The 27,669-nt window shown below is 38.4% G+C and overlaps 1 protein-coding gene and 1 long non-coding RNA gene across 3 annotated transcripts in view; both read left to right on the top strand.

The window, feature by feature from the left end:
• fam135b (family with sequence similarity 135 member B) overlaps positions 1 to 8,385 on the top strand; it is a 62,048-nt gene extending 53,663 nt beyond the window's left edge. For both annotated transcript variants that reach the window (XM_020090920.2, XM_020090922.2), the window contains 7 exons: positions 403 to 569; positions 845 to 936; positions 1,062 to 1,159; positions 2,129 to 2,280; positions 2,505 to 2,615; positions 3,113 to 3,226; positions 4,693 to 8,385. In XM_020090920.2, coding sequence (XP_019946479.2) covers positions 403 to 569; positions 845 to 936; positions 1,062 to 1,159; positions 2,129 to 2,280; positions 2,505 to 2,615; positions 3,113 to 3,226; positions 4,693 to 4,898 — 940 coding nt within the window. In that variant the 3' untranslated portion in view covers positions 4,899 to 8,385. The remainder of the gene's footprint in view (positions 1 to 402; positions 570 to 844; positions 937 to 1,061; positions 1,160 to 2,128; positions 2,281 to 2,504; positions 2,616 to 3,112; positions 3,227 to 4,692) is intronic.
• A 912-nt stretch (positions 8,386 to 9,297) lies between these two features.
• The window catches only part of LOC138405941 (uncharacterized), a 132,619-nt gene continuing 114,247 nt past the window's right edge, over positions 9,298 to 27,669 (top strand). Inside the window, exon 1 of the long non-coding RNA XR_011239603.1 lies at positions 9,298 to 9,620. This is a non-coding gene — a long non-coding RNA (uncharacterized lncRNA). The remainder of the gene's footprint in view (positions 9,621 to 27,669) is intronic.

Below are 27,669 nucleotides of genomic sequence, written 5' to 3'. Positions count from 1 at the left end.
TGAGGTGAAATGCCTCCTGAATGTATTAAATCACATCAAAGAGTGTGCAGGCAAATCCATCATGATTAGCTGAAAGTACAGGAACTGGAATCGGATTTGTTTTTTACTCCTGCACTGCTAAATTCTACAACCTGGTTGGATGACGGGATGATAAAACCTATAGTGAAGCTTCTTGTAACTCTGAGACATTTGGTCTTAAGCCTTGGTTGGGGTCATTGTGTACTGAAATGAAATATTTAAAAATATTTTCCATCATATTATGGACTTAAGGGAGAAAGCTATAGGAAAATGTTTATGAGTGTGTACATTACTGGAGAATTAGTTTTCAATTTATTGCTAATGCCCAGGGTATAATATCTCTTTTCTTTCCTCTTTTCTTTTTTCTTTCCCGAATCTCTCAAGTTTCTACAAGGCCAAAGAGGAGCTGTTCACAGAGTTGAGTTTTCAGGCCAGCTTGTACAGCGACCTTCCTCTCCTGGCATCAGATCTGCCCTACTTTCCCCCCGAGGAGGACGATGAGGAGTTTGATGATGGCATACACCTTGTGGTGTGTGTCCACGGGCTTGACGGTGAGTCTATACACAGTATAACCGCACAAACGTAAAAGGTATTAAACTGACACATCTGCAGCATACGGTAAATCCTTTTTAAGATTTCCATGTCCTAATTAGCATTCTAAAGGTAATTTAGTCTCTGAGTGTATGTCCCAAAAACCTAAAATACATTGCACTGTATAGCCTGATTTCTTCAAACATATTCCAGGTGTCTGTTAAATGATCAATGGTTATCCTTCATAAGAGCTGAGCCAGAAAGTTTGTGTGAATAATTTATTTTTTGCTTCCAGGAAACAGCGCAGACCTTCGTCTGGTGAAGACTTTCATTGAGTTAGGGCTGCCGGGGTCCAGGCTCGACTTCCTTATGTCTGAGAGGAACCAGGTACATTTGTAGATGACAGCCATAGGAGCAAATTGAGAACATGTACCGTCACATACTGTGAAAGTGCTTTAAGGCAATTTGTGGAGTGCTGACAGCTGCACTTTTCTTCTGCCGTTTCCCCGCAGACTGACACCTTTGCAGATTTCGACACCATGACGGACAGGTTGCTGGATGAGATCATTCAGCATATCCAGCTGTACAATCTCACCATTGGCAGGATAAGGTCAGCTGCTCCACTTTAATACCGTGCAAAATACACTTTCCTGACAACTGTCCTTTGGATTGATTTGGATTGATTTGATTTGAGGCAAAGTCAGAGCAGGGACAATCATCAATTTGAGCAGCCTTTAGTTTGGTCAGTAGATGGCAGCATAGTCTTTACATTGATACTTGTGCTCGGCATTGATTGCCTTCACTTAAAGGAGTCACTGTGCCGTGATAATAAATACACTGTACCAAGTCAAAATGGATAAGTGACACAAAATTGATGAAAAAGGTCTTATCATACAGTGCCAATAAGTTTCTGACTTTCACTTGATAGATTATTCTCCTTTATGCAGCACTCTGTCGCCTAGTTCCCATTAAATTAAGTCATTTATCTTCCCACTTAATTGCCCTCAATGTGCCAATTTATTTTTTTTGTTTTTGTCTGCCCAAGTTTGTTAACTTTCTTTATTGTAACGTAGTCTCAAGAGAGTAAGAATCAAAGACAAAAGCAATGGAGTGCCACAGCAGCATCTGGTTCTTTCCATATTACCTCTATATTTAGTTTGGTAGGAGACAGATGAGAAGGAGCAGGCATGGCGATGAGGGATTTTGGGTTGAGCAGTATCAATACAGTAATTAAACTAAGTGACAGACATAGCGTCATGAATCTAATCATTCCCACTGCTGGGGAAATGTTATTAATTCGTATTGTATGTCCTCTATGTTAGCATCATTAAGTTGTGATTGCCTTTGAGGATGTTCAAGCAGTTAACAAGTTAATGAATTTTCTGTAATTACCAATGCTGCAGCCAAAATCTTCAAATAGCATTCATTGGAACTGCTGCCCTTCTTCTACTTCCAGCTGAGTCTATAATAAGACATTGCACGGTGTCAGAGGTCAGCAGCGTTGGAGGCACTGTTTTTCCAGCCACCCACTCAAGTTGCAAGTTTATCTCAGTGAAAGTTGTTTGTCTTCCTCCAACAGTTTCATCGGCCACTCTCTGGGGAACATCATCATCCGCTCAGTGCTGACGAGGCCGCGGTTCCGCTGCTATTTGCCCAAACTGCACACTTTCCTCTCGCTGTCAGGCCCACACTTGGGAACGCTCTACAACAACAGCACGTTGGTCAGCACAGGTGAGGCCTCTGCTCAGCTCTGGGCAAAAAAAACACACAGTGCAGATGGATAGTATAGCATTTTGATGTTGTGTGGTCTCTTATCTAAGAATACCATCCATACTGCTCAGTGTGCTTGGTGTTTAAAAAGCAAGAAGCCTTATAATCTGTGTGTGTGTGTGTGTGTGTGTGTGTGTGTGTGTGTGTGTGTGTGTGTGTGTGTGTGTGTGCTCTGTGTTGCTTAGGTCTGTGGTTAATGCAGAAGCTGAAGAAATCAGGATCCTTGCTGCAGCTCACCTTCAGAGATCATGTTGATCCAAGGAAAACATTCCTCTATCTCCTGAGTCAGAAACCAGGTAAATTAGGTGCAGAGTTACTGTATTGACTGTCTCACTTTACAAACAATTACCTGAAAGACAGTCTATTTAAATATTCATAAAAATGTTGGCATCTTGTCTTTTTTGCATCAGCTAGCTAACACTCAAACCCCTGCCAGCGAACAGTGAGAGGCCTGTGAGAGGCCTCCCCACTGTGTGAGTGGAACAAAGCAGTCGTTTGTCACACAGGCTTGAAGAAGATAAGCCTTAAAATGCTTTTTTCCCCCTCCAGAGCTGTGGCAGGCTGACAAAATGATCCAAACCCTGTCATTTGAAACCCACCAGTGCACTCTCTTAAAAGCACACTGACAGGAGACTAGAGAAAAAAAACAGTTTTATCAAGCCTGTCATTGTATTTTGTGACTGTACTTTGCATTTTACAACCAATTCACTTATTTCATCTGCCTTCACCTCTCTCACACGCACACAGTCACGCACTGCAGTCTCGTTTACCTGTTTGTTTTGCGTCCTTTTAGGGCTCCAGTTCTTCAAGAATGTGGTGTTGGTGGCATCTCCACAGGACCGTTATGTTCCTTTCCACTCTGCAAGAATAGAGATGTGCAAAACTGCTCTCAAAGACAGAACCACAGGTCAGGAATGCATACTGTATAATAATGTTGTATTGATTAGTTTATTGGGAGTTTCTTAATAATTTTGGAATGATAATCTCACTTTTCTACCTGTGCCCATAATGTGTATTCAATCATTAAATATATATACTGTATATATACTTATGCTGACTATAAGTGTTATATTCAGCTGTAACTACAAATCGCCTCTTAACGAGAGTATAAGTGAATCCATCAACAGCCTGTTTGGCCCTCTATAATCTTGATAAATATATATCACATGTGAATATACAGAATCTGTAGGTGAGGGGAAAAGATTTTGGGGCCCTCTGGTTTCTGTTTCTAATTTGACCAATCACATTTTAAGCAGGCTTTGGTCATCCATGGCTTGTATAGTGCAAAAGAGGCGTTGTTAACAGATGAGCCAACTTGTCACCTGGACCTAAAACATCTACAAAAAGCATTGCTGTTTAGTTCCATTCATATGATTAAAGAAACTAGATGGACTGTTAACAGTGTTTGCATGGAATGAAAGAGTTAGACTTGGTCTGGATACAATCTGTCCACCCTTGAAGCCTCAAAATATTGTCCGTTGTCCCCAGAGGCGAATTCATTTAGACCCTGTAAAATAATAAAGTAGGATGTTTCCATGGTTCATAAAGTTCAGTTTTTACGTTTGTTAGAATCCAGTACAAATATAAAGATTTACTTTACAAAGTTTTCTTGATGCCTGAAAAAAAGGAAGTAATAAAAGACATGAGGGTAGAGAACAAAAAGAAGCTAATTACAACATAATTTGTCCCTGTAGCTAGATTGGGATTTCATTGGAACTCATGTGATGAAGACACACACCAAGTCATCCATATGATGAATGGATACAATGAATCTGCAAGGCAAGCAAAGATCACAGCTTCTGATCAGAAAATTATCTTTCTGGTAATTGTGGTTTTGCAAAAGGAATTGTTTGGCTTCTTAAGAAATTCCCCACTTCCACTCCAGTGAAAATGAAGCCACAGCCATCAGCTAGTTAGTTTAGGATTAAGACTGGAATCCGGGGATAACAGCCAGTCTGACTTTGTGTAAAAAAATGTACTTGCCAGCACCATTAGTGCTAAATTAAGACATTATATCTTGTTCATCTCATCCATAAATAAACATTATACAACTCAAAAGTTGTGGTTTTATGGATGGTAAAGTGCTGGACTAAAGTATTTCTTGGCTGGATGTAATGATAACTCTAAAAAAAACATATTCCCCAAAATGTCAAACTATCAAAGAACAACAAAGGTTAACAGTTTGTGTGGTCAGCCGTGTGAAGTACAAATATAACTAAAGAAAATAATAAGAATGTGGGTGCCAATTTGCTGTTGAGCTACTTTTGGTGCAAAACAATTTTGATTAAGAATAACTTATCCCTACATTTGAATTCAAAAGATCTTTCATGTAAACTAGGACTCTCTGTAACTTTCCTCATTCTGGCTCTAAAGGACCCGTGTACACTGAGATGATCAACAACCTCCTGCAGCCACTTGTGGAGGCCAAAGAGTGCCGGCTGATCCGCCAGAATGTGTTTCATGCCCTGCCCAACACAGCCAACACCCTGATTGGCCGAGCAGCCCACATCGCTGTCTTGGACTCTGAGCTTTTCCTGGAGAAGTTCTTCTTAGTGGCAGGACTCAACTACTTCAAATAAAGGTGCTAGAGCTCCAAAGTGACAGGACCAAACCTGTTGGTGACTGGCAGAGCTGATTTGGAAGAAAAGGTCCTAACCTTCACCTTGTAAAGTATATTTCATGTATATAATCACTGGTATTCAAAAGGCGAGACCTGTATATTTGATCGGTTAGGATTGATAGCAGATGTTAAAAAGGTCATTGTGCATTGTGACTGTTTAAATTGCTAACTCAAAAGTCTGAGTTTGAAGTGTAGCCATGCAAAACAACATCTATCACAGGACTGACTGTAGATGTTTGGTTTGGCCTTATGAATAACCTGTCAGCAGGCATTTAAATACAGTACTTACATTGTAGAGTGGGTTGGAGCATATAGCATCGCCAGTTAATTGAATTCTTCTGTAAAGGTTCCACAGATAGTTTTACACTATCCTTAGAAACGAGGCAACAGATGCACAGCATTTATCCTCCAGATTGTACATGATTTCGTTGTACAAAACAGACTGTCCTTTATACGGAAATGAGTATATTGTTTAAATTATTTATTTTTTATCTACTGATGTATCTACAGTGTAACTAGTCCATTTAAATGTGATCTCCTGTGTGTCGATATCATCAAATCAATTGAATCTGAAAATCAGCATTAATAATACTGTGTAGTGTTATCTACGTAGGCTGTTATTCAGTGTAGTGTTTCATAACTTATTTTATTTTATCATTTTATTTATGTTGCAGTACATAACAGTTCACTGTTGACCCTGATTTACTAAGATAGGCTACAGTGCAATGAGCATCACGGTTTCATTGACACCACTGGCTTTCTTTGCTGTGTTTGCTTTTATTTTTTAATTGATTACACTGACAAAACAGGCCGATTGACTAAGTTCTATAATCACTATCCCGTAACACTCCTTAAATCATGTTACACCAGTCAGGCTTTGCATAAATATACAGTTTACAGCCAAGTTACCTTTCAACATTTTCTGAAAAATTGAAAAAAAAATAAATTCTATTTTGATCTGCTTCTGATAAGCAATACCAATATTAGTAGATTGGGATGAAAAGTTAGTTTTGTGTTTTGTGTAGTTGGCATCAGACCACTGCAGAAGACAAGGGAGCCATGTGCTGATCAGAATTTGTCGCAGCTCAAACAATGAAGAGGTAAACTAGGTAGCTAGCTAAATAGGTTAATGCTAGCTATAGAAGTTGGTTAAATTAAGGCTAATAAATTCAAGCAGTATATTTATACAACAAAAGCTTTTAGGATGCGAGCGAATTGATTTTTAACTTTTAAACTCAAATCCAATTAAGGGTAGGATAGAGATGCGATGCTTAGCAACTGTAATTGGCTTCACATTAAAAAAAATGACTACACAGGGGATTTGAAAGTGATGTATGGGAATTTTTAGCAATGTAATAATGGAACACAGTGGGTCAAAGACCTTGCCCTATAGAATACAGCAAAGATTATTTTGTTGGTCAACCTGGAAGAACTTTAGCAAACATTAAATATTTTTCATTAACCATCTAACAATATGAAATAAATCTCAACATAATAGCTTTGATGAAAACCATAGTGAGATACATGACTAATTCCCAGATTGGTCCTTGAACCATGTGATGGCTTGGCAGAAAATAGCCTTAATCATGTAATCAACAGCATATACACTGTTCATCTTATGTGAAAAAGAAAATCCATGACTATATGGTTCTAATGACCATCATTTTCTTAATGAACCATTTTAAATTGAAGAAAATCCTCTCAACAAGGTTGGATGGATCATATAAGGCACTATAACATTTCTTATTTTTAAATAGCGTGAATCAGGGTGATATTGCTTTGGTTCTGGAAAACTGATTTCTTTTGCGTAGTGCGGACCTACTGCCAAGACTTTTTACTCACACATTTTCATTTTCTATCAAGAAAGTTCGGTATGATGCATGATGGGAGCAGGGAAGCACCGTCGTAGCGGAGCCTGTCTTATGTTGTTTAACATACAGTATGTGCTCATCTCATCAGCTGAATTAGAACTGTGTTGTGTAAATCACTTTTTCTTCACCATCCACAACCTTTGCTGTCACATCCGAGCGTGACAGACAGGAGATGTGGTTTTTCCAGCATACGTTTGAGGACGGTTTCCTCATCACTGTGCTGTCCATCAAATAATGTTTACATTCTCGCATCAGAGAACTGTTATCATAAACGCTTCATATCCAGCACTGGCTGTGCATCTGCTGCATTTGCAGCCATGAACACATTGAGAGCTATATTTAACCTTTGCACTGGTTCGATGGCAAGTGCACTTTATTGACAACCTTGAATCAACCTCCAGTAGCTTAACAAAGTCCAAACAGCATTTTTTTTTTCCTGTGTGTGTGTTTTTTTGTTTATGCATGCACTGCTTCTTTTTACATCTATGGGTTGTGAGAGTCGACCTTGGCTGTCCGTCTCAGCCATTCAAGCATTGTATTGTCTTCAAAGTGCGCTGTCTCTGAGAACAAGCGATGACATCGCAAAGTGCTCTTTTCTGTGTAGAAGCTGTTGCCGTGGCGCTGCATGGTAAGCAGAGTGTCACCGTGATTGACTCTAATCAAATGGGCTCCCTTAGGATGCCGAGATAGTTCCCCCGAAGACACAAAGCAAAGCTGCATAAGCATCATGCATCATCTCGCAACACACACACACACACACACACACACACACACACACACCACCAAAAAACAAAAAACCCACATGCACATATATGTACTGTATATGAATGAGGCTTTAATTGTTTGCTTCTCCTTCAAATGTGTGTTGAGGCCCACTTGTGTTTACTGAGAGTGGTCAGCAGATATTGATGGATGGATCAACTGTTTGTGGGATTCAGATCAGTGTGTTTAAGGGCAAATACAGGTTCTATGTCCTGTTTCTTTTTTTATGACTAAATGTGTCTCTGAGAGTATTATGTGTGCATGCTGCTGTCATGATATGAGTGATATCAGACGTGATCCATGAATACAGTAGATCCTTGAAAGTGCTGTCAACCTTCAAAACTAGCTGACTTGAACTTTTTTGTATTTGATTGCCCTTTACTGAGAGTCATGTTCATTTGTGGTGTCGATGTAGATGTGTGTGTGTGTGTGTTTGTGTCTGTGTGTGTGTGTGTGTGTGGATGATGAAGGATGGTGTGATGGAGTAATATCTGAATGAAAGGAGTTGTGTTATCATTGTCTGCTCGTTGCTGGAGCCTCATTCATGTGTTTGAACTGAATGTAAAAAAAAGAAAAAGTTTGACATCACTGTGAGGATGTGTTTGTTTCATTCAGCAGTTTGTCAAATGTATACCATGTACAGTAAATACTACTTCATCTGTGCCAATACTAATATTTTTCTATGTTGCTGACTGTACTGTAGGTACTCCTTACTAGCTTGTGTTCTATGTAAAATTATAAATACAGATATATATAGCATAACATTATTATAACATATATGATGTTACAATAAAAAATGTTCCTTTTTTAATATTTATGTTTCCTGCTTGTTTTGGTTATGCCTGCTTCCAGTTCCTGTCAACCTCAAACTACACTTAAATGAAGTCAAGGAAGTTTTATAGGAATTACTCTTTGGATTTTATTTTGTAAGTCTGTATTTTACTTTACATTCCCCTCTCCAATTTAAATCAATATCTTAATCCCTCAGACGAGGACAAGTCTCCATCGTAAAAGACATCAATGAAAATACTAACAATTTCCTCCAGCTCCTCCAGACTGTCTGTGGGTCATTCACCCAAGAAGATTACTTCCTGAAAGCAGACATCTTTAAAAAAGGTTATGAATAAAAACTTTTATGGACTAAAAAGGTTCAGTAGTGAACAGCTGGGCACTGCAGGTTCAACCAACTGTTACTCAAACAAGAGTAAATCATGAATTGTTTCTTATTTCCTCAAAAATTCGTAGTTCACATTTCAGTTATGATTGTTTTTTCTTATTATTTTTCTTAATTTGTCTCATTAATATTATAATTAATGATATGTATTTTATTGTTGAACTATGACTTTATTCTAACATTATCAGGACTTTTTCTTGTTAAATTACAACTTTATTCTCATAATATTATGGATTTTTTCTATTTTTCTATTTTATTTCGATAATATTTTTTGATTTATGACTTAATTCTCATATTATGACTTTTTCTAAATAAATCACAACTATATTTTCATATCATGACATTTTTTGTTCAACTACATCTTTATTCTTGTAATATTTTGACTTTTTCCCATTAAATTAAGACTTTATTCTCATAATATTACAACATTATCCCAATTTATTTCCTCAGTGTGGCCCTAATACTGAATTACAATCAGCCAATGGGTGCAGCCCATTGAACTTTTGACCTCACTACTACTTCCTGTTAGCTGAAAGCATGTTTCTTGAGTTAGCATTAGCATTAGCAAAATGGAAACCTAAGGTAGGAGGGTTTTTTACTCTGTGAACATCCACGTGTGCAGACTGAGGCCACACAAGGAGGGTGACTGCAGGTGAGGAGGTGGAGACGCTGGAAGTCACCAGGAGAGAGGAGGATGAAGAAGTGGAGGAAGAAGAGCAGGAGGATCTTCAGTGATAATGGACGTTAACAAACATTTCAGTTTCTCTGACGCTTCTCTTAACACACGTGGAAGTGTGAGCTGCATCGATTGGAAGCTACGGGAGGAACAGCTGTGGACTCTGGACAGGGATTGTTTTGGGATCACGTTTTAATGGTAAGTGACATGTTTCCCCCTTGTTGCCTGATAGAGATGTGATGTATTTGGTTCGTGAAGTTCTCTTGACTCCTTACTATGCACTATATTTATATGTTAACACAAGACTGGACTGTGGTCATTGTGTGTAGAAGTGTCACAGTTTTAAGCAACACTATCACAGATAATAATCAGTCGTCTGATGAGGTCTCATGAGAAACACATGGAACTGAACTTCCATGTGTCAGAAATAAGAGAAAGAGAGAGAGATGGATAATTGATGTTTGAACCTCTTGTGAAATGTTTTCTATATGATTTAAAGTGTCATAAGAGTAAAAGTGGAATTGAAAAAAATACCTTTGGTTATTTGGTTAATTATGTCATCAAGACCTCCAGAAAGTTTGGTTTCTGGTTTTTGATTGGAGACTTATTAGAAGTAACATCACTAACTCTTTATAAACATTGTTGAACTGCTGCAGTGCTCGATCATCCTCCTCTCACATGGGATGACTCAATATTACTGATTCATTAGTGCTGGTAACTGATTTTTACAATCTGTGGCTGAAAATGCAAACCTGTGTGTGTGTTTGCGTGTTCCCGTCTGTGGCATCTCAGAGTTGTGCATCAGTAGTTTGGCTTGTAATGATTCAATCAAAATCCCATATCTCTCTTTGTGTTTAGATAACAGACTAATGGTGTACCTGTTGCACAGGGTTGCCAGGTCTGCACCACTAAAACCAACTCAAATAAACAAGCAAATATACCAGAACTGAATATATACTGCTGCCAAACCATATACTGTGTGTTTAAAGGCCAGCAGCATTACTATCATCATCACATGTATTTAAAATATCTAAAGAGACATTTAAAGCATTTTCTTTTAAACAGTTCTAGACCCTAAAAGGACCAATTAGACTCAGTATATTATCATAAATCAAATATAGCTCTGTGAACATGCTCATTCCTCCTCCACTGGCCTGGATGACATGAATTTACTCTTTATATGTCATATGCAAATACTGTAGTTAATGCAATACTTCATGTAAACTAAAACACCTTATCATGTTAGTTCGCTATAGGCTATGTATTTACTCTTAGCATTTTTATAGATTTAATTCCAGCAGATACACTTCATGTTATTTCAGAACCTTTTAACAATATAGTTTATTTGTCAGTGGTTGTGGAATAACATGATACATTGTATCAGCTGAAACAAGGTTTTTCATGAACTACAATGAATTATATATATATTTCTAACAAATTGAATTTATGCCATTCAGGCTGCAGGAGGAAAAAAGGGAAGGGAAAACAAAAACTGACTTTGACTTTCTACTGATTTAAAATCACAAATGCCTGTTGACCTTGTAGAAGGCTGAACTTGATCTCTTTAAAGCAAAAAAAAACAAATGAAATTGTTTAGAGGCTTTGGCATCTCTCACCCTCTTGGTTCTATGCAAAACAGGTGTTCTTGCTAACATAGAAATTCAACCTGTGCCAACACTTCAAAAGTTGTCCTCTCCTGCGGGGAAACCTCCAGACCTGGTAACTCTGCTGGAGCGGGTACTGAAATCCTGAATTCCAGAGTGACCGCACTGATAAGTTGAGTGACTTCATAGCACCAGCAAACGGAAATCTGTGGGGTCTACACACTTGATAAGCAGTATGGATGGATGAGGGATGAAGGCTGAATTGATGGATGGATGGATGAATGGATATTTTATCTTGAACAGTCAGTGTATTGGATTAATCAATCCTGCATCAGATACTGTATTCAATTATCCGAACTTTATCTGCTCAAGAAAGATCAATAGAGATCCAGGTAGCTGCAGTATCAATAATGTCAGTCGGTGTCCTGAGTGATGCCTGCGCTGTGTGTAGGTCTCCAGCTGTTTCCTGCCTCGGTCCACTGAGGCAGATTTGTCACGGCCTTTAACTTCTGTCTGTATATATTCTATTAACGAGCCCTGTTGTGGGACAACACAATGACTCGCCATTTGTATTGTTCGCCGGTGACACGCGCTGTAAACGAATCATCGCAGCAATCCCCCACTGAGGCCCTTTTTCAACTGCATCAATTTATGGCTTCCAGGTTTGAGATACCCCAGAGCTATTAATCCAGGCCACAACAATCCATACTCTATTTGATTTCAGGGTGTTCTTTCTCATTCCACCGTCCATTTGTCACTGCATGTTGAACTCACGATCCAACAGAGGCTAGCTGGAGTCCCTCTACTTGATGCCCCCCCCCCCGTTATCCCTCCCTGAAATCAATAGAACTCATTTTTCCACCCGACCCTAAAGACATCACCCCGTCGCGGAAAACTGATGAGGGAACAAGGCTGGCGCATGGTAATGCAGTTCATTTACTGCAGGTTAACAGCAATAGGTTGGTCACATTCAGTTACCATCAAATGCAATGAGATCAGAGCGAATAAAAGGGGCGCTCTTGTTTACAGCTCAGCCTTGCACAAACACATCCCCTCGGAGACTGATCATATTCTGCATGTGTCGCTCCTCCTCAGCCATAAAGTGGAGGAAAAATGATTTTGCCATTAAATCCATCACTCGAACTTGATTGAAGCGGTGTTCATTCCATTGTTTGCCTTGTGAAAGAGGGAAACCATCAGTCCCAGAGTGATACTTTGAGCAGGCGTCATCAGTAAGCAAGACGCCGGTGGGAGTAATTACTGCTCCATGAAACTGTCGATGCTGCGAGGTAATAAGATCACACATAGTCTTATTACCTCCCATGACACTGATGAGATTTTAACACCCAAATATCAGGGACATAAAGCAGGAGGACTGGACTTTCAGGAGTTCTCTGAATTATTTTTCTATTTGTGAGGTTTTTTGCAAACGAGATGCGGTTTCTCATGCAATTAATTTGCACATTGTTGATATATATTCTAAAGTTCATCCTCCAGTTCGTCTGATTATCAATTCAATATATTTGTCAATTAATTTTATATATTTGTCTTTGCCATTGCTTACAGTTTTATTTGACTTAAAGCCAGGGTAGAGCAACATGCCACCCAACTCCTTTTGAAGAAAATAAATGAACCAAAAATGCACCGCTGGGACTGTTATTATTATTTTGACTTTTGTTCGAATGAAGTACTCAACAAAGTCAAAAAAAGAACTGGCTGTGGTACAGTTTAAGCTCCTGAACCAAACCGTGATCATCAATTTTATCCAGGTATTCCGCCTTTTTTTTCAGCTTTATCAAATAAAAGGATTATCGGATCATAATCCCTCAATGTTGATTCCATTTTTCTTTTCCCACGGTGCCATCTTTTTTAATTTATTTGGTAAATCCGACTGTGGTCAGGTGCCTTGAAATGTACCTTTGTGCTGTTTAAATGTGTCTCTGTTGATGTGCAAAGGCTGTACGTGTGGAGAAGTATACTTTGCTACAGGGGAAACCAAATTGTTAAAGGTCTCTCTAAACAACCATGTTTATGAGGTGTGGGGATGTTTTTATTTGAAAGCATATTTCAAATGAGAACAGAGAACTACTAACACCCTGGTTCAAAAGGCAAGCCTTAAAGAAACAGTACTAGTCACCAGCAGACAACGAAGAGGAGGCACATTTTTACTTAATTTAAGGCACAGCTCCACTACAAAGTGACCGTAATGAGGATTGACGGGACTGTAAATCAATGCCAGTGACTGATTGTGTATCTCCAAACTCATTTCCTGTCCTGCTGTTTTGTCAATGCATTATAATTTTTTTAAATAATATATTTTCAGACAAAAACCTAAACATGCAATTATTCTCAGCAGAGAAATGTGAGCTTTGAAATCTATCTGTTACCTTATCAAGATTTTTAAGCTGTTTTCTGGGATGGTAGCTGGAAATGAGGGAACGTGTAGGCACAGTGGCGCTCGGAGCTAAATGCTAATGTGGGCATGCTTACATGCTCACAGTAGCAATGCCAACAAATAAGTTAAGCATATTATCACATTAATATGTATACATTTTAACTAAATAAAAGGTTAAGCTTATCTTTATGTTAATGCTTGCATGCAAACCAGATTAACTCAGGGATAAAACATTTCGTTGACATTAAAGCTGGAAGAATTAAAACATTTTTGTCAAATATTCTATATCATTTTTTATCACTTAAAAATGTAATTGGTGTCATGCTTTTCTTTGTTGCTTGTTTGTTTCTTTTTAAAATCTCTGAGTTGCCTTTTTTGTATCTGTGGATTATATTGTTGTTGGTATCAAACTGGGTTAAAATGTCTAAATCCTGGAAGCCCCCCACCCCTGCTTTAATTCCCACAATCGTTCAGCTTTGGTTATGTTCCCAATACAAAGGAATTTGCAGATGTTAAGGTTGGTTATCCTTATTGTAATTTACTTGAACATTTAGGCATTTCACTCTAATGAATGAGTGATTGAAATTGCATTGAGTCAGAGTCAAGTGGAGTCAGATGAGTGAGATATCCAAACTTTTCTTTTAGTATAATCAAGCTCCAAAATCACTGTAACTCATTTTTCCTTGTAACCTCCCTGTACAACCCAGGGTGTTGTGGAGATTTATATTTTTTATTTTAATACAACCATTGTCACAAAACCAAAACAAAGCTAAACACAATGGTGACATTATCGGAGGTTATTATCTTATTAAAAACAAAAACCTTCAAAGGACAGCATACAGTACTTTATATAATGGTTTCTACAGACTGAGCACTGATATCTATTTAAGTTTTAACTCAGAATCAAATTTTTCTTCATTGCCCTCATGGTGTGATTTCATCGATTTCCTACAGACGTGTCTTGCTGCCAACAGAATTGGGACTCACTGTTATATATGCACCTCCAGTTTGTTATGGAGGACAACTTTCATCCTTTACTGCTGCGCTGAGATCCCCTCAGACAGAGGCCCACATCAACTCCACAATTAGTGTCTAGTCCACATCAGGAAATATCAGTGGTATTTTCACGGAGAAGCACAATTTCAAAATTTGAGCGGCTCTAATTGCCACAGACATTCCTGTTCATCCAAGAAAGGTCTTCGTCCCATCAATCGTTTATTGCAGTTTTTCCACATTGAAACCAGACTCACTCTCAGCCATATGGAGATGAATGATGACAACTTTTATATATGTCATCCATCAAGACGTCTCAGACCTTTTTCACAACTGTGTATACGCCGATGTGTTTCAGTCAAAAATATTCTTATCTCTGTCTAAGATTTCTTTTAGTTTTTCATTTTCCGATTTCTCACCAGCAGATGGTGCTGCTACTCTCTGTTCCGGCCTGTTTTGTGATCCAGCTATTAAAAGGTTCAGCAATGAAGCCATTTTGTCACTAGTATGAGATCGTCAGAGTGGTGACAGATTGTCTTCCTGCACTCTGTTGAGGTAGATCCTGGTTGTGCAGTTTTAGAGCTGGACCGATCAGCTGCAGTACTGTGTGAGTGTGTATGTGTGTGTGTGTGTGTCTGTCTGTCTGTCTGTGTGTGTTTGTGTGTACTGGAAACAGGTATCTCTGGCTGATGTAAGCCTATAGGTCAGACACATCTCTAATGAACAGGGCAGTGTGAGAGTCTCGGTACAGTGCAGAGCTATAGGCAACATTATTGATCCAGAGACATTTAACATTTACTGTAGCATCCGCACTGGCAGTGAAGTGTCAAGCTGCCTCCTCATCTCTGCACTGAGCGGTCAGAGAACAGGGAAAAACTTCTGATGAACAAAAGTAAGATTAAAAGGCTAAACAACATAAAACTTCATTCATTTTAGTGTTACTGAAGCAGAGCCAGAGATAGTTTAGCAGTGAACTTTTCATTTCACCTTTTCACCAAGGTGACCAACCTTTTTTGGTCAACATCTAAAAGTGCTTCCGACAATACCCACCAATTTTGTGGCATTGCTGGTGAACACACTTCACCAGTCACATCCATATCATTTCTCATCTGGGGTGGGCTGTAACTTTAGAGGTCAGTGAGTCCTGAAACCGGATTATGGATCTGTGTTGCATGACAGGCTGTTGGTAAATTGAGAGGGAGATGCTAAGAGGAACAGAGAGAAGGAAGAGATTGTTAAAAATTCTTTGTTGAGCAATCAAGGTTTAGATTCATGTTGGTAAATATCTGTATTTGCTTTCTTTCCAGTTGTAGGACCATATGTCAGGATGTGGCGAGTGTATTTAGTATAAACCCTGTGGCATCAGGGGGAATTGTTACCACTAACTGCCAGCATACTCAAAGACCCTGCAAGAAACCGCTACCTACATAGCCTAAGATGCTTCACAGGCCAGTAACAGCCATGACTATGACAGGTGGTGCACTGTTTAGGTTTTTATATTGGGTCAGTAATAAGTGGAGACAAACAAGATGAACATGTACAAACAAGTGTAATAATTTAACTTAAGGTCCATTGTGTAAGATCTGGGTAGAAAGGATCTATTGGAAGATATTGAATATAAAATAATCCTAGTGATGTTTTCACTTGTGTGTAATCACCTAAATTGAACGAATTCTTGTTTTCTGAATGAGCCCTATGTATTTAATTACATAACTGATGACCTTTTGAATTTTTGATACAACTGAAGCTACCACAGGTTCTGTTTCATGTTTGGAAGGGGAGGGTGAGGTGAGGGGTATTCGGCTGCAACATGTAACTTCACCACTAGATATCACTAAATCCTACACACTGAACCTTTAAATTTGAGAAAGACTTGGTACACTTTATGGTTGGTAAACGACAGTTGATAAATAAAAAAATAACTCCACTATAATGAAAATGGCAACAGTTCAGAGACCAAGATTATGGTTGAACAATTTGTCAAGTGCTTTTTCGTTTACAGAGCCACACTCTTAATCTGCCTCCAGTCTTTATGCCAGGCTAAAAAACATTTAAACTTTGTATCAGTAGAAATTTAAATGAATATTCTGATTTCATTCTCAGAAAAAAATATGATCTATTTTTCTCAATAGATATCAGCTCACATGCATTTTTGTCACCAAATTCTAATAATACTAATTCTATAATGACGATGTCATCAGAACTTGACCTTCATGTTTACCCATTAGAGCTCGCTAATGATGTGTTGTTTTCTACACAGCAAAGCTACTGTATCTCCTTCAAAGCCGTAGGGACATGGAGCAAGCAACAGCATGAGTCTTGGGTATTTTTAAAGCTTGTTTTATTAATTGGTATAAAAAATAAAGATCAAATTAACCATTTGCTCTTAGAATAATAGCAAGAGGTTCTTTGAGATGTGGAATGAAGAATGATGCACATAGATCACAATGCGAAGGAATGTAGAGAATGTGGAGAGGACTGTGGAGAAACATAAAGTATGGTGGACATTGAGCGTCTTACCAAAAACTGCCTGATGGAGCTGGCATGGGGGGGTTTTAGAAATATGAAGTAATCTCCCTGTAATCCTAAAAGATCCCTGCATGCAAAGGAATGGTAATCCCATGTAATGATAGATGATCCTTAACAAAGGTCCACTCTATTATGCAAAAGAAAGGCTGTAGAAAGAAAGGTGAAAGAGGATATACAGCACGGTAAAAATATCCATATAGGCTTTATGTCTGGACTCTCAAGTAAGTCATCATGACTTTCGCCCTTCAACTAAATGTGCTGCATTGGCAAAACCACAAACATGCTGAGCAAGAGATATTGTGTCTTGATATGTTCTGAATCCATCTCATTTTTAACGACAGATTAACCTTGATCCTGCATATCTCAGGATTATCCACTCAGTGACAAGTGCATATGGTGTGCTTTTCTGAGATGCATCCAAATCCAATGCCACAGCCACATGTATTCATATGTATTCATCCATCCCCCTCCACCACCACCACACCACACCAGGATCTGTCTCCTGACTTGGAGCCCATGTAAGGACTGTTGGGAATCAACAACGCCATCTTTGGATGTCGGGCACCGCTGTAATCCTCCTCTCCACATCACACAACTCCTCTGCGGCTGACATCAGATGCTAATCTCACCTATTGTCCTCCAGATGCATTCTTGTTTACCTTTCTTTTTTGCTCCAGTCTCAAGCCAATTTTTTTCTTCGGCAATGAAATGGCAATGGTGTAAACCCCTTTAACTCACCGTGTGTGGAGCTGCAGCACGCCTGACACTGGTTAAGAGATACTGGTGCAAAACCAAAATTTCAGCTGAGGAAATGATAACTACAAAATAATCCAGTCATCTACTGTTCATTAAACTCTTTAGGATAGTTATCCGTGCAGAGAAAGCAGAGAGGTGGGATAGAAGTTCAAACTTCAAAGCACATCAAAACAAAACTCTGGCTCATCTTGTTTTCTTTATATTTTATATTTCATACAATGACAAAGGATTGAAAGAGGCAACAGATCTAATGTTAATGAGTCCAACTTTTGTCTGGATGTAGTTTTGCTCAAGGCTGAAGGAGAGAGTTTGTTTAATGCTTGATTTGACACTGCCTTTGTTTAGAGAGGGAACAATATTTGTCACTTAATTTTGTTTTCAATGAAATGACAAATCCGCAACATGTGGGTCAGTGTGGATTTGGACAGAAGAATGGAGGTTTTAGATTTCAAAAGGGTGGGTTATCTTTTGTTAAAAAGTGAAGAAATTCTAATCAAAAATAAGTATGAACTTAATTGTTTTTTTTGAACAGGTTAACCAAATTTCTCTAAACACAACGAATAAACCAACAAACCATAAATAGTTTTAAATATTTTGAGGTGCCTTTATGCTAAGATGATGTAACCTTCTGCCACTAGCTTCATATTAAACAGACCGAGTTGAGAATGGCACCCTCTCATCTGATTCTGTTTAATGATGCCTTCAGCCCAAACAAATGGCAAACTTTGTGTTACTCACATGAGTTTGGCTGCAGAATTTTTTGTGTTTACATGCAGCACTCGTGCGAACAATGTGAGTTAACGAAACCTGTAATTATTTGCCCATTCTCCTCTGGAAAAGAGGAGGGGAGGGCTATTGACAGAAGTGACTACAACTGCTGTGTTTTACCTCTTGTGGAAATGCAGGGAAAACGAGTGTTGTCATATGTGGGTCCATAAGACCAGTGGTCAGTTTGATGACCTGCTAGCTCAAGTCATTACCAGGACTTGAGTTTCATTGACAGTGCGGATCAGCTTTTGCAACATCTCATCAAGTTTATGTCACCGCATCTATCGCGTTACGTTGTTTATCCAATCGCTTCACTTGACGAGAGTCACACAAAATTTGTGTCTATTTACAATTTGAAAATCTTATCGCATGAAAAATTTGCTCTGAATTTGGTGTAAACAAACCATTAGTAAGATTACAAATGATTACTAATTACTTATACACCACCAGTATATAAACCATAAGTGAATATACTGTATTTCCCAATACACTGAACCATAGCTAAAGGATAAATTGAAGTAACTGTACTGACATTACCAGGTCATATACCTAGTAAATCATGTATTTAAAATGGCCATAAAACAAATGCAAAACCAACTTGTTTACTTATGAAATGTTGTAACTGGTCATTAACCTCAATTTAAGGGTTAGTGAACATGATTATGAAATGTTTTAGACTGCTGTTGAGCTGTGGGGCTGTGTCCCTGTTCACTCTTTGTGGTTAAGGATAATTAAATCAGCATCTATACATCAAATCCAGCACTGTACAGGTTCACAACTCTGAGGTCCTCAAAGAAAACCAACATTTTCACTTCATATTTCTTTAGTTTTCCCATATTTCTTTTTTCTACCTCTTTCTGAGACCGAGGCTGCGACAGGAATAGGCAGAGGAAGGGTGGATTGAGATGGATGGAGGGACAGATGAGGGAGGATGGGCGTAATAGCTGCCTGTTTCTGTTGCTGCAGTCATTTCTCCAGGACCTCATAATAAGACACGGTACACAAATTTGCTCATCTTTATTGATGCTCTCCCCTCATATTTAGCTGTACATATGCAGGTAAATAATTAAGCATCAAAGTCTAATTCAGAGTTAATTAGCAGATTAGTAGACGAAGGTCATTCTCAGAAGATTTCAATTGCCTTACAGTTTCATTAAAAGCGAGGAAGAGGAGCAACTGGGATCCATCAATTCTAAACATGTAGCCTCCCCTGCTAATACAGTTAATTGGCAATTTGATTAAATTTCAGAATTGAATTGAGAAGTTGGCCATTCATCCTTTTCATTTTACAGAGATATGGTTTTCTCTCTCCCCACTATGAGGGAGAAGTCTATTAATAAAAAGTAATATGGTTGTGAGCTAATTTTTAAAGCTACTGAACCGTTTAATCACAACCAGATGAGGATTCTCGGTATAGATAGTCGAGACCAAAGATTTTACCAGGGATTACTTTTATGTGTCATCTTTGGTAGCTGTGGGGTGTTAGTCTTTGATGGAACAGTTTGCATTGCTGGCAGAAAGACTTACAAGAGGAATCAAAGAAAGATATTAGCATGAACGCTTCTGCTTTTTAAGCATGAAGCTTCAGTTGACCTCAGTGGAGACATCCAGCAGGGATTTGAGCAACAAGAGAGGGATGGTCCACTTTATGTGGAGGGAGGAAAATGATTATGCTAAGGGAAAGCTGTAGAAGTGCTGATGCAACCAGTTTAGTTGTGTGTGTTGTAAGAAGCAGAGCCCACGTAGTTTGCACTTGCAACGGTTGCGACCACTCTCGGTTTCATTACCATTGCCATACTGTGGTGTCGACGAGAGGTAACGCAGAGTCAGAAAAGCGGAGAGCAGGAGAAGACATGCAGTGAGAACCCTGTGAGGTGAATTAATGAGGAGCAGGTGATGAAAGGGTTACAGGGAATTCATGAACACAGGAAGCCTTACACAGAACGGTCAGGAGTTGCTTTTAATTGAAAGGAGGCCTCATCTCACTTGGGTAGAAGCAATGCAAACAGCTTTGATGTTGGGGCATCTAACTGTCAAGATTACATTTTAATGGTGACCGGGTGGGACAAAAGATGAATAAGAGAAATATAAGAGGACGTTTTGTTCAGCAGAGTCGACTATATGCAAGATTTGCTACAGAGAGGAGATCAATGGTGATGCATTTTTCATTATCCAGCAGAGGGAGGATGTCAGAAGCTTGTTCAGCAGTAGAACTGGACTTCAGTGAAGATGGCTGAGTGCATGCAGCCTGCTACCTGTGGCTGTGAGTCAATACAGAGCCGTAACTGTAATTCTTGGTTTTTAAAGTTCCTGCAATGCTTTTTGTATTTTGGGGTTGTTGTCGAATATTATTTGCACAGATTAAATAACAGGATGCTGGGGGAAGAGCTCACAAATGACATCTGCCCACTAGTTCTACAAATGTCTCTGTCTTTCTCTCTGTGAAATGCATATCTTGCTAACAGTTCATCTTATTGGCTTCACACTGGCAATGTGTATTGCAAGAGTAAGTGCATTGCTGAGTTTGGTGTGATTTGGACATGATACGTTCAATATTAATAAAAATATTGAACTTAGTCTAGACTGAATTGAATATATATTTCCAAAACAAAAAATCAACAGCAGTAGCGGTCAAACCACAAGTTAAAATTATTTTCAGATCATTTTGATAATACCATTTTTTTATTTCACCATATCCAGCTGACATAGACATTCAAAGCAGCCATGGGAGCTGATCTTGATCTTGAAAACAGTATTCACAGAACCATGTCATGTTTGTCTATTTGTCTTCAAAGTGAAAGCACAACATTCATTTTGTTGCTGCAATGCTTTATAATGGGCAGGATTACAGAGCTTTTATTTTGAAAAGTTACAAGCTTGGGTCTGAATATTATGTCGATTGCTGAACAGATTGCCAACATTCAATGTATGAAAACATAACACGAGATAAATCAATCACATTTTATATATAAGCCTCACACATGAACAGTAATTTAATTTTATGAAAAACATTGACAGTAAATATTTCTTTGCAAATAAACCACAACATAACATAACACAGATTTCCAACTTAGCTCTGCACCATAGTGTTTTATAAAAAGCTCTTCGTTCCAGCACACAAACACTAAAAAGTGATATATATAGTAAAACTGTTAGAGGAGGACTCACTAATGACAACAAATAACTCTGAAGTAGCTCCAGAACATCAACACAGGCCAGGCAAACAGCCCATTCTCAACAGACATGTTTAGACCTAATGATTCCATAAATCTCTGTCTGTATATAAAATGCATATCTCAAGAATCGTTCATCTTATCAGCTTTACACTTTGCTTGTCTATTGTTAAGTGAAGTACACTGTCTATATACTGGTGACTGGGAGTCCTCAATGAAAGTTACATTGTTGATTACGATAACAATGCATTTATGAGTATTGCAACGACAACTTATGGTCCAATTCAGCTTTTGCTTACTAAGGAAATTTGAACAAACGGGAACAGCTCTGTGCAGCAGCAGCTTCAGGGTTTTGTCGGCTGGGTCCTGCAACTGGTCTTTCTTTGCAGCTGCTCTGCAGGTCACTTGTACAGTTTCAGATAGAAAGCTGCTACTAGCGTGATAAACATGTTGTAATAAATACTGACAGACAAACTTTGAATTTAAGTTGAGCTAATTGTGTTTCAGTTAAGTTTGTGTAAAAGGTTAAAATTTAAGTTGAGATGAGGTAAATTTTAATTGTCATAGTGACATTAACAGATTCATGTAAGATTTGCATATAAATGTCAGTTAAACATATGTTTACTCACGATGACAAAAGAACAGTCTGCAGCAATCAGAGCTCAACTTTCAGAAGGGAAGAGACAGAGGACAAGATGAGGAGAATGAAAGAGAGAAAGTGATAGAAATAGAGTAAGAGCAGGTACATTGTAAAAAGTCAGATCTAAGTGAAATGAAATATCTTCAATCACGGCAACATATACTTTTTTTTTTATCTGACATTCTTACCCTACAGCTCAGAGAGCATTTCACTTGTTTCAAGGTCATTACAAATTCTGGAAATTGGTAGGTCATTTATATTATTTCCCTTGTTTTATTGAGTTTGCAGTGCCCAGGACAGGATTATGTCCCTGTGCTGTAAAACTGCCTGACCTCATCACAGTCTTACAATGTAGATAATTACCACAGAGATATTCAGATGGGTGTCAGATTAAAGGAAAAGCTTTAAGCAAATGTCTTCGTGAAGTGTTGGGCTATTACGGGCCTCCAGCTTTAATTACCCTTTACTCTACAAGGCTCTCAAACTGTAGTGGAGGGATGAACATCATTCTTCCAGTATATACTTCCTCAATGATGTTGGGGTAGAGCGCTGCCAAACATGTCAATCCAAATTCAGCAACATGGCAGTTAGGTTCAGATGTGACAACCAAGGACACCAGACCATATGTTTCCCATCATTCTGATCTATCAATACATTGTGTATCTCCACTGATTTATTTACAGTTGTCCTTTAGTAATTACGGTGGAAGGTCCAATATAACAACAGTCTTCTGTCTGGAACAATGCACCCTAGACTGATGAATCTGGATTTCCAGTGTTTGTGTGTCCACTGCAGCATCAGATTTTATAAGACATAATTAGGGTGTGAGAATGAGTTACAATTTTAAAGACCGTTGTTTGCAAAAAAACGTGTTAGTTTTATGCTTTGGAATGCTGCCGCATGATCCGCTAATTTGATTATTTCATGAAGAAGCAGGTATACTGGGGTCCTTAATATAGTGCTCACTGAGAGAAAACACAAAGTCAAAATGGAATACTGGTTAAAAAAAATTAATACAACAGGGATCATTAACAATAATGTTTTCAGTTTGCTTTTATTCTTTACTGTAGAAAGTTTCTCAAAATGTTATTATAGAGTTCAAGTAGACAAACTAGTACTGCGAAGTAAAGAAAACAAGCAAAGTGCTCTTCAGTCACATGAGTCACCCTGTGGAGAGACTCATGTGTTTTAGTACCGATGTGTTAGTTCTGCCCTGAAAAACATTAAGAGACAAAAAGACTTCTAGAACTGAACATTTGACCAAAGTCGTTGTTAGCCGGTTAGCTCAGCTTCTAAAAGCTTTCATCTTCTGTTCAGTTTCTTTTACCAAATAAAGAAATACTGTTCATCAATATTTATACTTTTGCTGTGCTGGGCAGTGAACAACCGTGGATTCTTTATTTTTACGGCTTGAATAAACCGGACTGAAGTGTAATAAACCGGAGCCTTATCTCAGATATTCAGAAAGTATATGGCCATTACCTCAGATAGAAAAAGTTTGCACAGGCAGAGAAGTACTTGCATTATTCGCAAAGGATGTACATCTATTTTCTACAGCTCTATACAAGATACTCACATATTTGCATAGTATAGGTAAAGAGAGTTTATTGCTCATGGCCACACATTTGGGAGTCGATTGAGGCCGATACTGTGGCGGCATATTCATATTCACTGTGGCCACGATGGGATCTACTGTGATGACCAAAATCAATCCAGTGTGGGCAGATCTTCAGCCTCCCACATGGGGAATATCACACATTTGTGAAGTGATCAGATATCGGACTTACTTTTCTTTCCCTCTTATTTTCTTGTACACAAATGCAAAAACTCAGACACACATGCACACCAGGCATCACGGGAGAGGAGAGAATCGTGAAACTCCAAAATTTACACATTTCTCTATTTAAACAGCACCTGTTCAGTAATGATAGATCAAGACTGCGAGGAGAGTGAGGGAGTATATTTAATTGGATGTTTACATGAGGAATAACTTCTACCATATGGATTTGATATTATTGGACCATATGCACCTCAGCACTTGATCTGCGTGTCTCAGATCCTGAAGTAACACCTAGCTCACATAAAGACTCATAAAAACCTGCATAGAGAAATCAAAGCTGCTTCGAAACCCATAAAATCCACCAAACATCTCGTTATAAAAGTGGTAAAAATGGGAACATAAAATACGTCACTGAAAAAATAAAAACTTCAGTATGCTGCCAAATACTTTGTTGAAGACCTTTCTCATCAAAACTGTGATTTATGGCACATTAACAGTTTTTTCTGAAGACTGAAAAAGGTGAAGGTGAAGAGGAAAAGAGCCCCTTTGCTTAGAAAAACCAGGGACCCTTTGTTATCTTAGCACAGGTGACATTTTCTGAGTGACTGTCTGGATGGATAATATATTTAAAGAATCTGTTTGTTGAGGATAGGGGATAAAAGCAGCTGTTTGCCCTTAAGAAGCCACCATCACTTGAATGAGTTAAAAAATTAAGGAAGTCCTGTAGATCTGTAACTATTGCTCAATTTGTCCTTTGAACACAAATCATGTGAGACTATTTTTGATATTCATTATTCATATTTAATAAAAAAAAGGCAAAATGTTCCCAGATGTTTGTTTAAGTGCCACCCCTCCACTTGGTTTGTGTGCTGCCGTTTTGTGTGGTATTTTTGGCCAGCACCGTCCTGGCTTCTTTAAACCAAAAATGAACCATATTTAGAGGAGCCTGACAGAGAGATGCCACCTGCATCCATTGGATGGTAGAATCTGTCAATCACATGGAAAATACAGGCCATGCTTTGTTGTCTATTTTACTCTAATGCTGTGGTTACACCAAATGCAAAGCACATTGTCATGATAGCGTTACTCGCGGAAGTTCGGCCGTAAAATAAATTTGTGTTCACTTGGTCTGTTCGCACAAGCAATGCTAATAACATCCCACAAATATCCAACTACTGCGGACTACTGTTGCGTGTGAGTTCACAAGATCATCCTGAGGCACACAGCTTGGGGAATTCCATAGTTTCTCCATGACTTGCAAGAAAGTAACAAGAACTTGTCAGCATGACAAAATGGTCTTTAGAACCACTTTTGAAACAGGCTGCTTGAAGGTAGCAACATGTGAAGCTGTACTGCTGATCTGTTGTTTGAAAGACAGACTTTGTGTCGTATTAAAAATCATTTGATACTGCCTTGATATGTAGAACATTAGGCCTACAAATAAGACAGATTTAAAATGAGGAAATAGGGAAAACCCCTCGATTTCAGGTTGTATTTTAATTTTGTGATGCATATTCGCATTTCATCTATTAACACCCAATTCATTTTGGGTTTTATATGACCTTTAGGAGCGATAATGTTAACATAAAATGAGATTAATCCAGCCCATAATTTACATTTTAAAATGTTTCTATACTGTATATGTTGCCAACAACTGTAAAACAAAGAAACGTTTGGATTATACAAGATACCTTTGTGCTTTCGTTAAATCAATACAATAGATACATTCCCTCTGTTACTGTTACCTCGTATCAGGTGGCTTTAAGATAGCAACTTCATTATCCACTGCACTTCAGAAACAACATGTCATTAAGATAAAATGTAATGACATGAAATCATTAAATAAGATGACCCTTTCTGATTCATTCCTGTGCAAGCCATGTATTACTGAGCTGCATCACAGAAGTGAAATTTACTGTGGTTGTTTATTTGATTTCATTATGCTTTGGTTCAACAGGTAAAAGAATATGGTTGTTATGATGGTAAACAAAAATCCTATTAGGTCATGATAAATGATTGTCTCTGGAAAAAAAATGTTCATCTCTCTCGCGTGCCTCTTAATTATGTTCCTTGGCCCCGGTGAATTTAAAGAGGTAAATAATGATGTGAGTTTTTTATTACGATTCATCAACTTTGCCTTTTGCTGCCGTTTGAGCTGGAGAGTGCCCCGAGTCATCATCTCTCATTAAATAATGAATAGTGATTGGTATGAAATTACTTCACCCCACTCTGCTGCCTGTCCATTAGTCCGTTAATCAACAGCATATGACTGCCAGGCTGCACAAAATCCTCTTGCAAACAAATCACCCTTGCCTTCCATCCCCTCCCTTCCCCTAAAATACAATTCCTCATTTGCATAATGAGGGCCAAAGGAGGGCAATGTTTGCTCGTAATCAAAATACATTTATTCACAGGAAGCTATCCTGTTGCAGACGCTTAATTCACACCTGCTCTTTTCTGTAATCAAAGCCGGGGTTCAGGTGGAGACACGGGCCTTGTAATGTGTTCCCACGGAGCCCCGGAGTCTGTGAACTGTCAAAACAAAAGATGGTTATGATTCACTAGATCTCACAAGCCTGGAAAAGTACCACACACATGGGAAAGTCAGCTTGACCAAAACAATGTGAACATAAGTCGTTACGGCTGTTGGATCAGGCTTCTTCATATCATCAGCCTGACTGTTGACAAGTGATAAGCTCGGATACATTTCTGAAGCAGGGAAACATTCAACACTGTAAATTTGCCCTATGACCTTCAATTTAATTCAAATTGTTCATCAAATACATAATGCTGAATAGCAATGTACAAGATTTCCTCCCCACCATTGACTGAAACATTTATAAAGACGAGTGGCGCGTCTCCAACTTCCTTCCAAGCAAAGTATCTCAGATACAAATGCTGCCATCTTGATCTGGTGACACGATTTGCCTGCACAGTAGTGATCTTGAAGTGGAGCCACGGTCTTCATCTCAAGTCAGTCTCAGCCGTCAACGACTCTTCACCCTGTTTTTATATTATGTAAATAGGATATTTAAAACCAAACAGAAATATGAGCACTTGAACATACACCAGTGAGATGAGAACTACTTTAAATGACAGACACCATCTTTGAGAAAAATGATTATTTTACTTTTACTTTATGACCTATACTTCATTCAGCCACAAGGGGCGATCAAGGTTATTTGGAGTCATGTAATTTACCTATGTTTTCCATTTATATGTAAGATCCCCAATGAGATAATATGTTTCCCTGCTGATGTTAAGCATTTAAGTTCATTAGCTTGGTTTAGTGTGTTAAGTGCTGTTCACTCCAATCAGGCTGTTCCATAAGAAGCAAGCGGGGGATTTTGAAAATGACTGATCTGATAAATTAATATTTTTATGAATGTATTAGTTGTTTTTGCTACTATGGAGCTTCTCTGCATTTTTTTTCTCACATGATTTCACTAGTTCAGCCAGTGTGACAATAAACATGTTGAATCTTGAATTGTGAATTAATCACATTCAATGGTTCCACCCTGCAAATTTTATTTTGGCACAACCCATCTTTCATATATTGAAATGATGACGGCTGACCGCTCGTGTTGTGCGTAAACTGAATATTCAGGC

Source organism: Paralichthys olivaceus, chromosome 20 (assembly GCF_024713975.1).
Source record: "Paralichthys olivaceus isolate ysfri-2021 chromosome 20, ASM2471397v2, whole genome shotgun sequence".
Taxonomy (NCBI): domain Eukaryota; kingdom Metazoa; phylum Chordata; class Actinopteri; order Pleuronectiformes; family Paralichthyidae; genus Paralichthys; species Paralichthys olivaceus.
The sequence above is the reverse complement of the archived record's forward strand: the minus strand, read 5'-3'. Positions and strand labels throughout refer to the sequence as shown.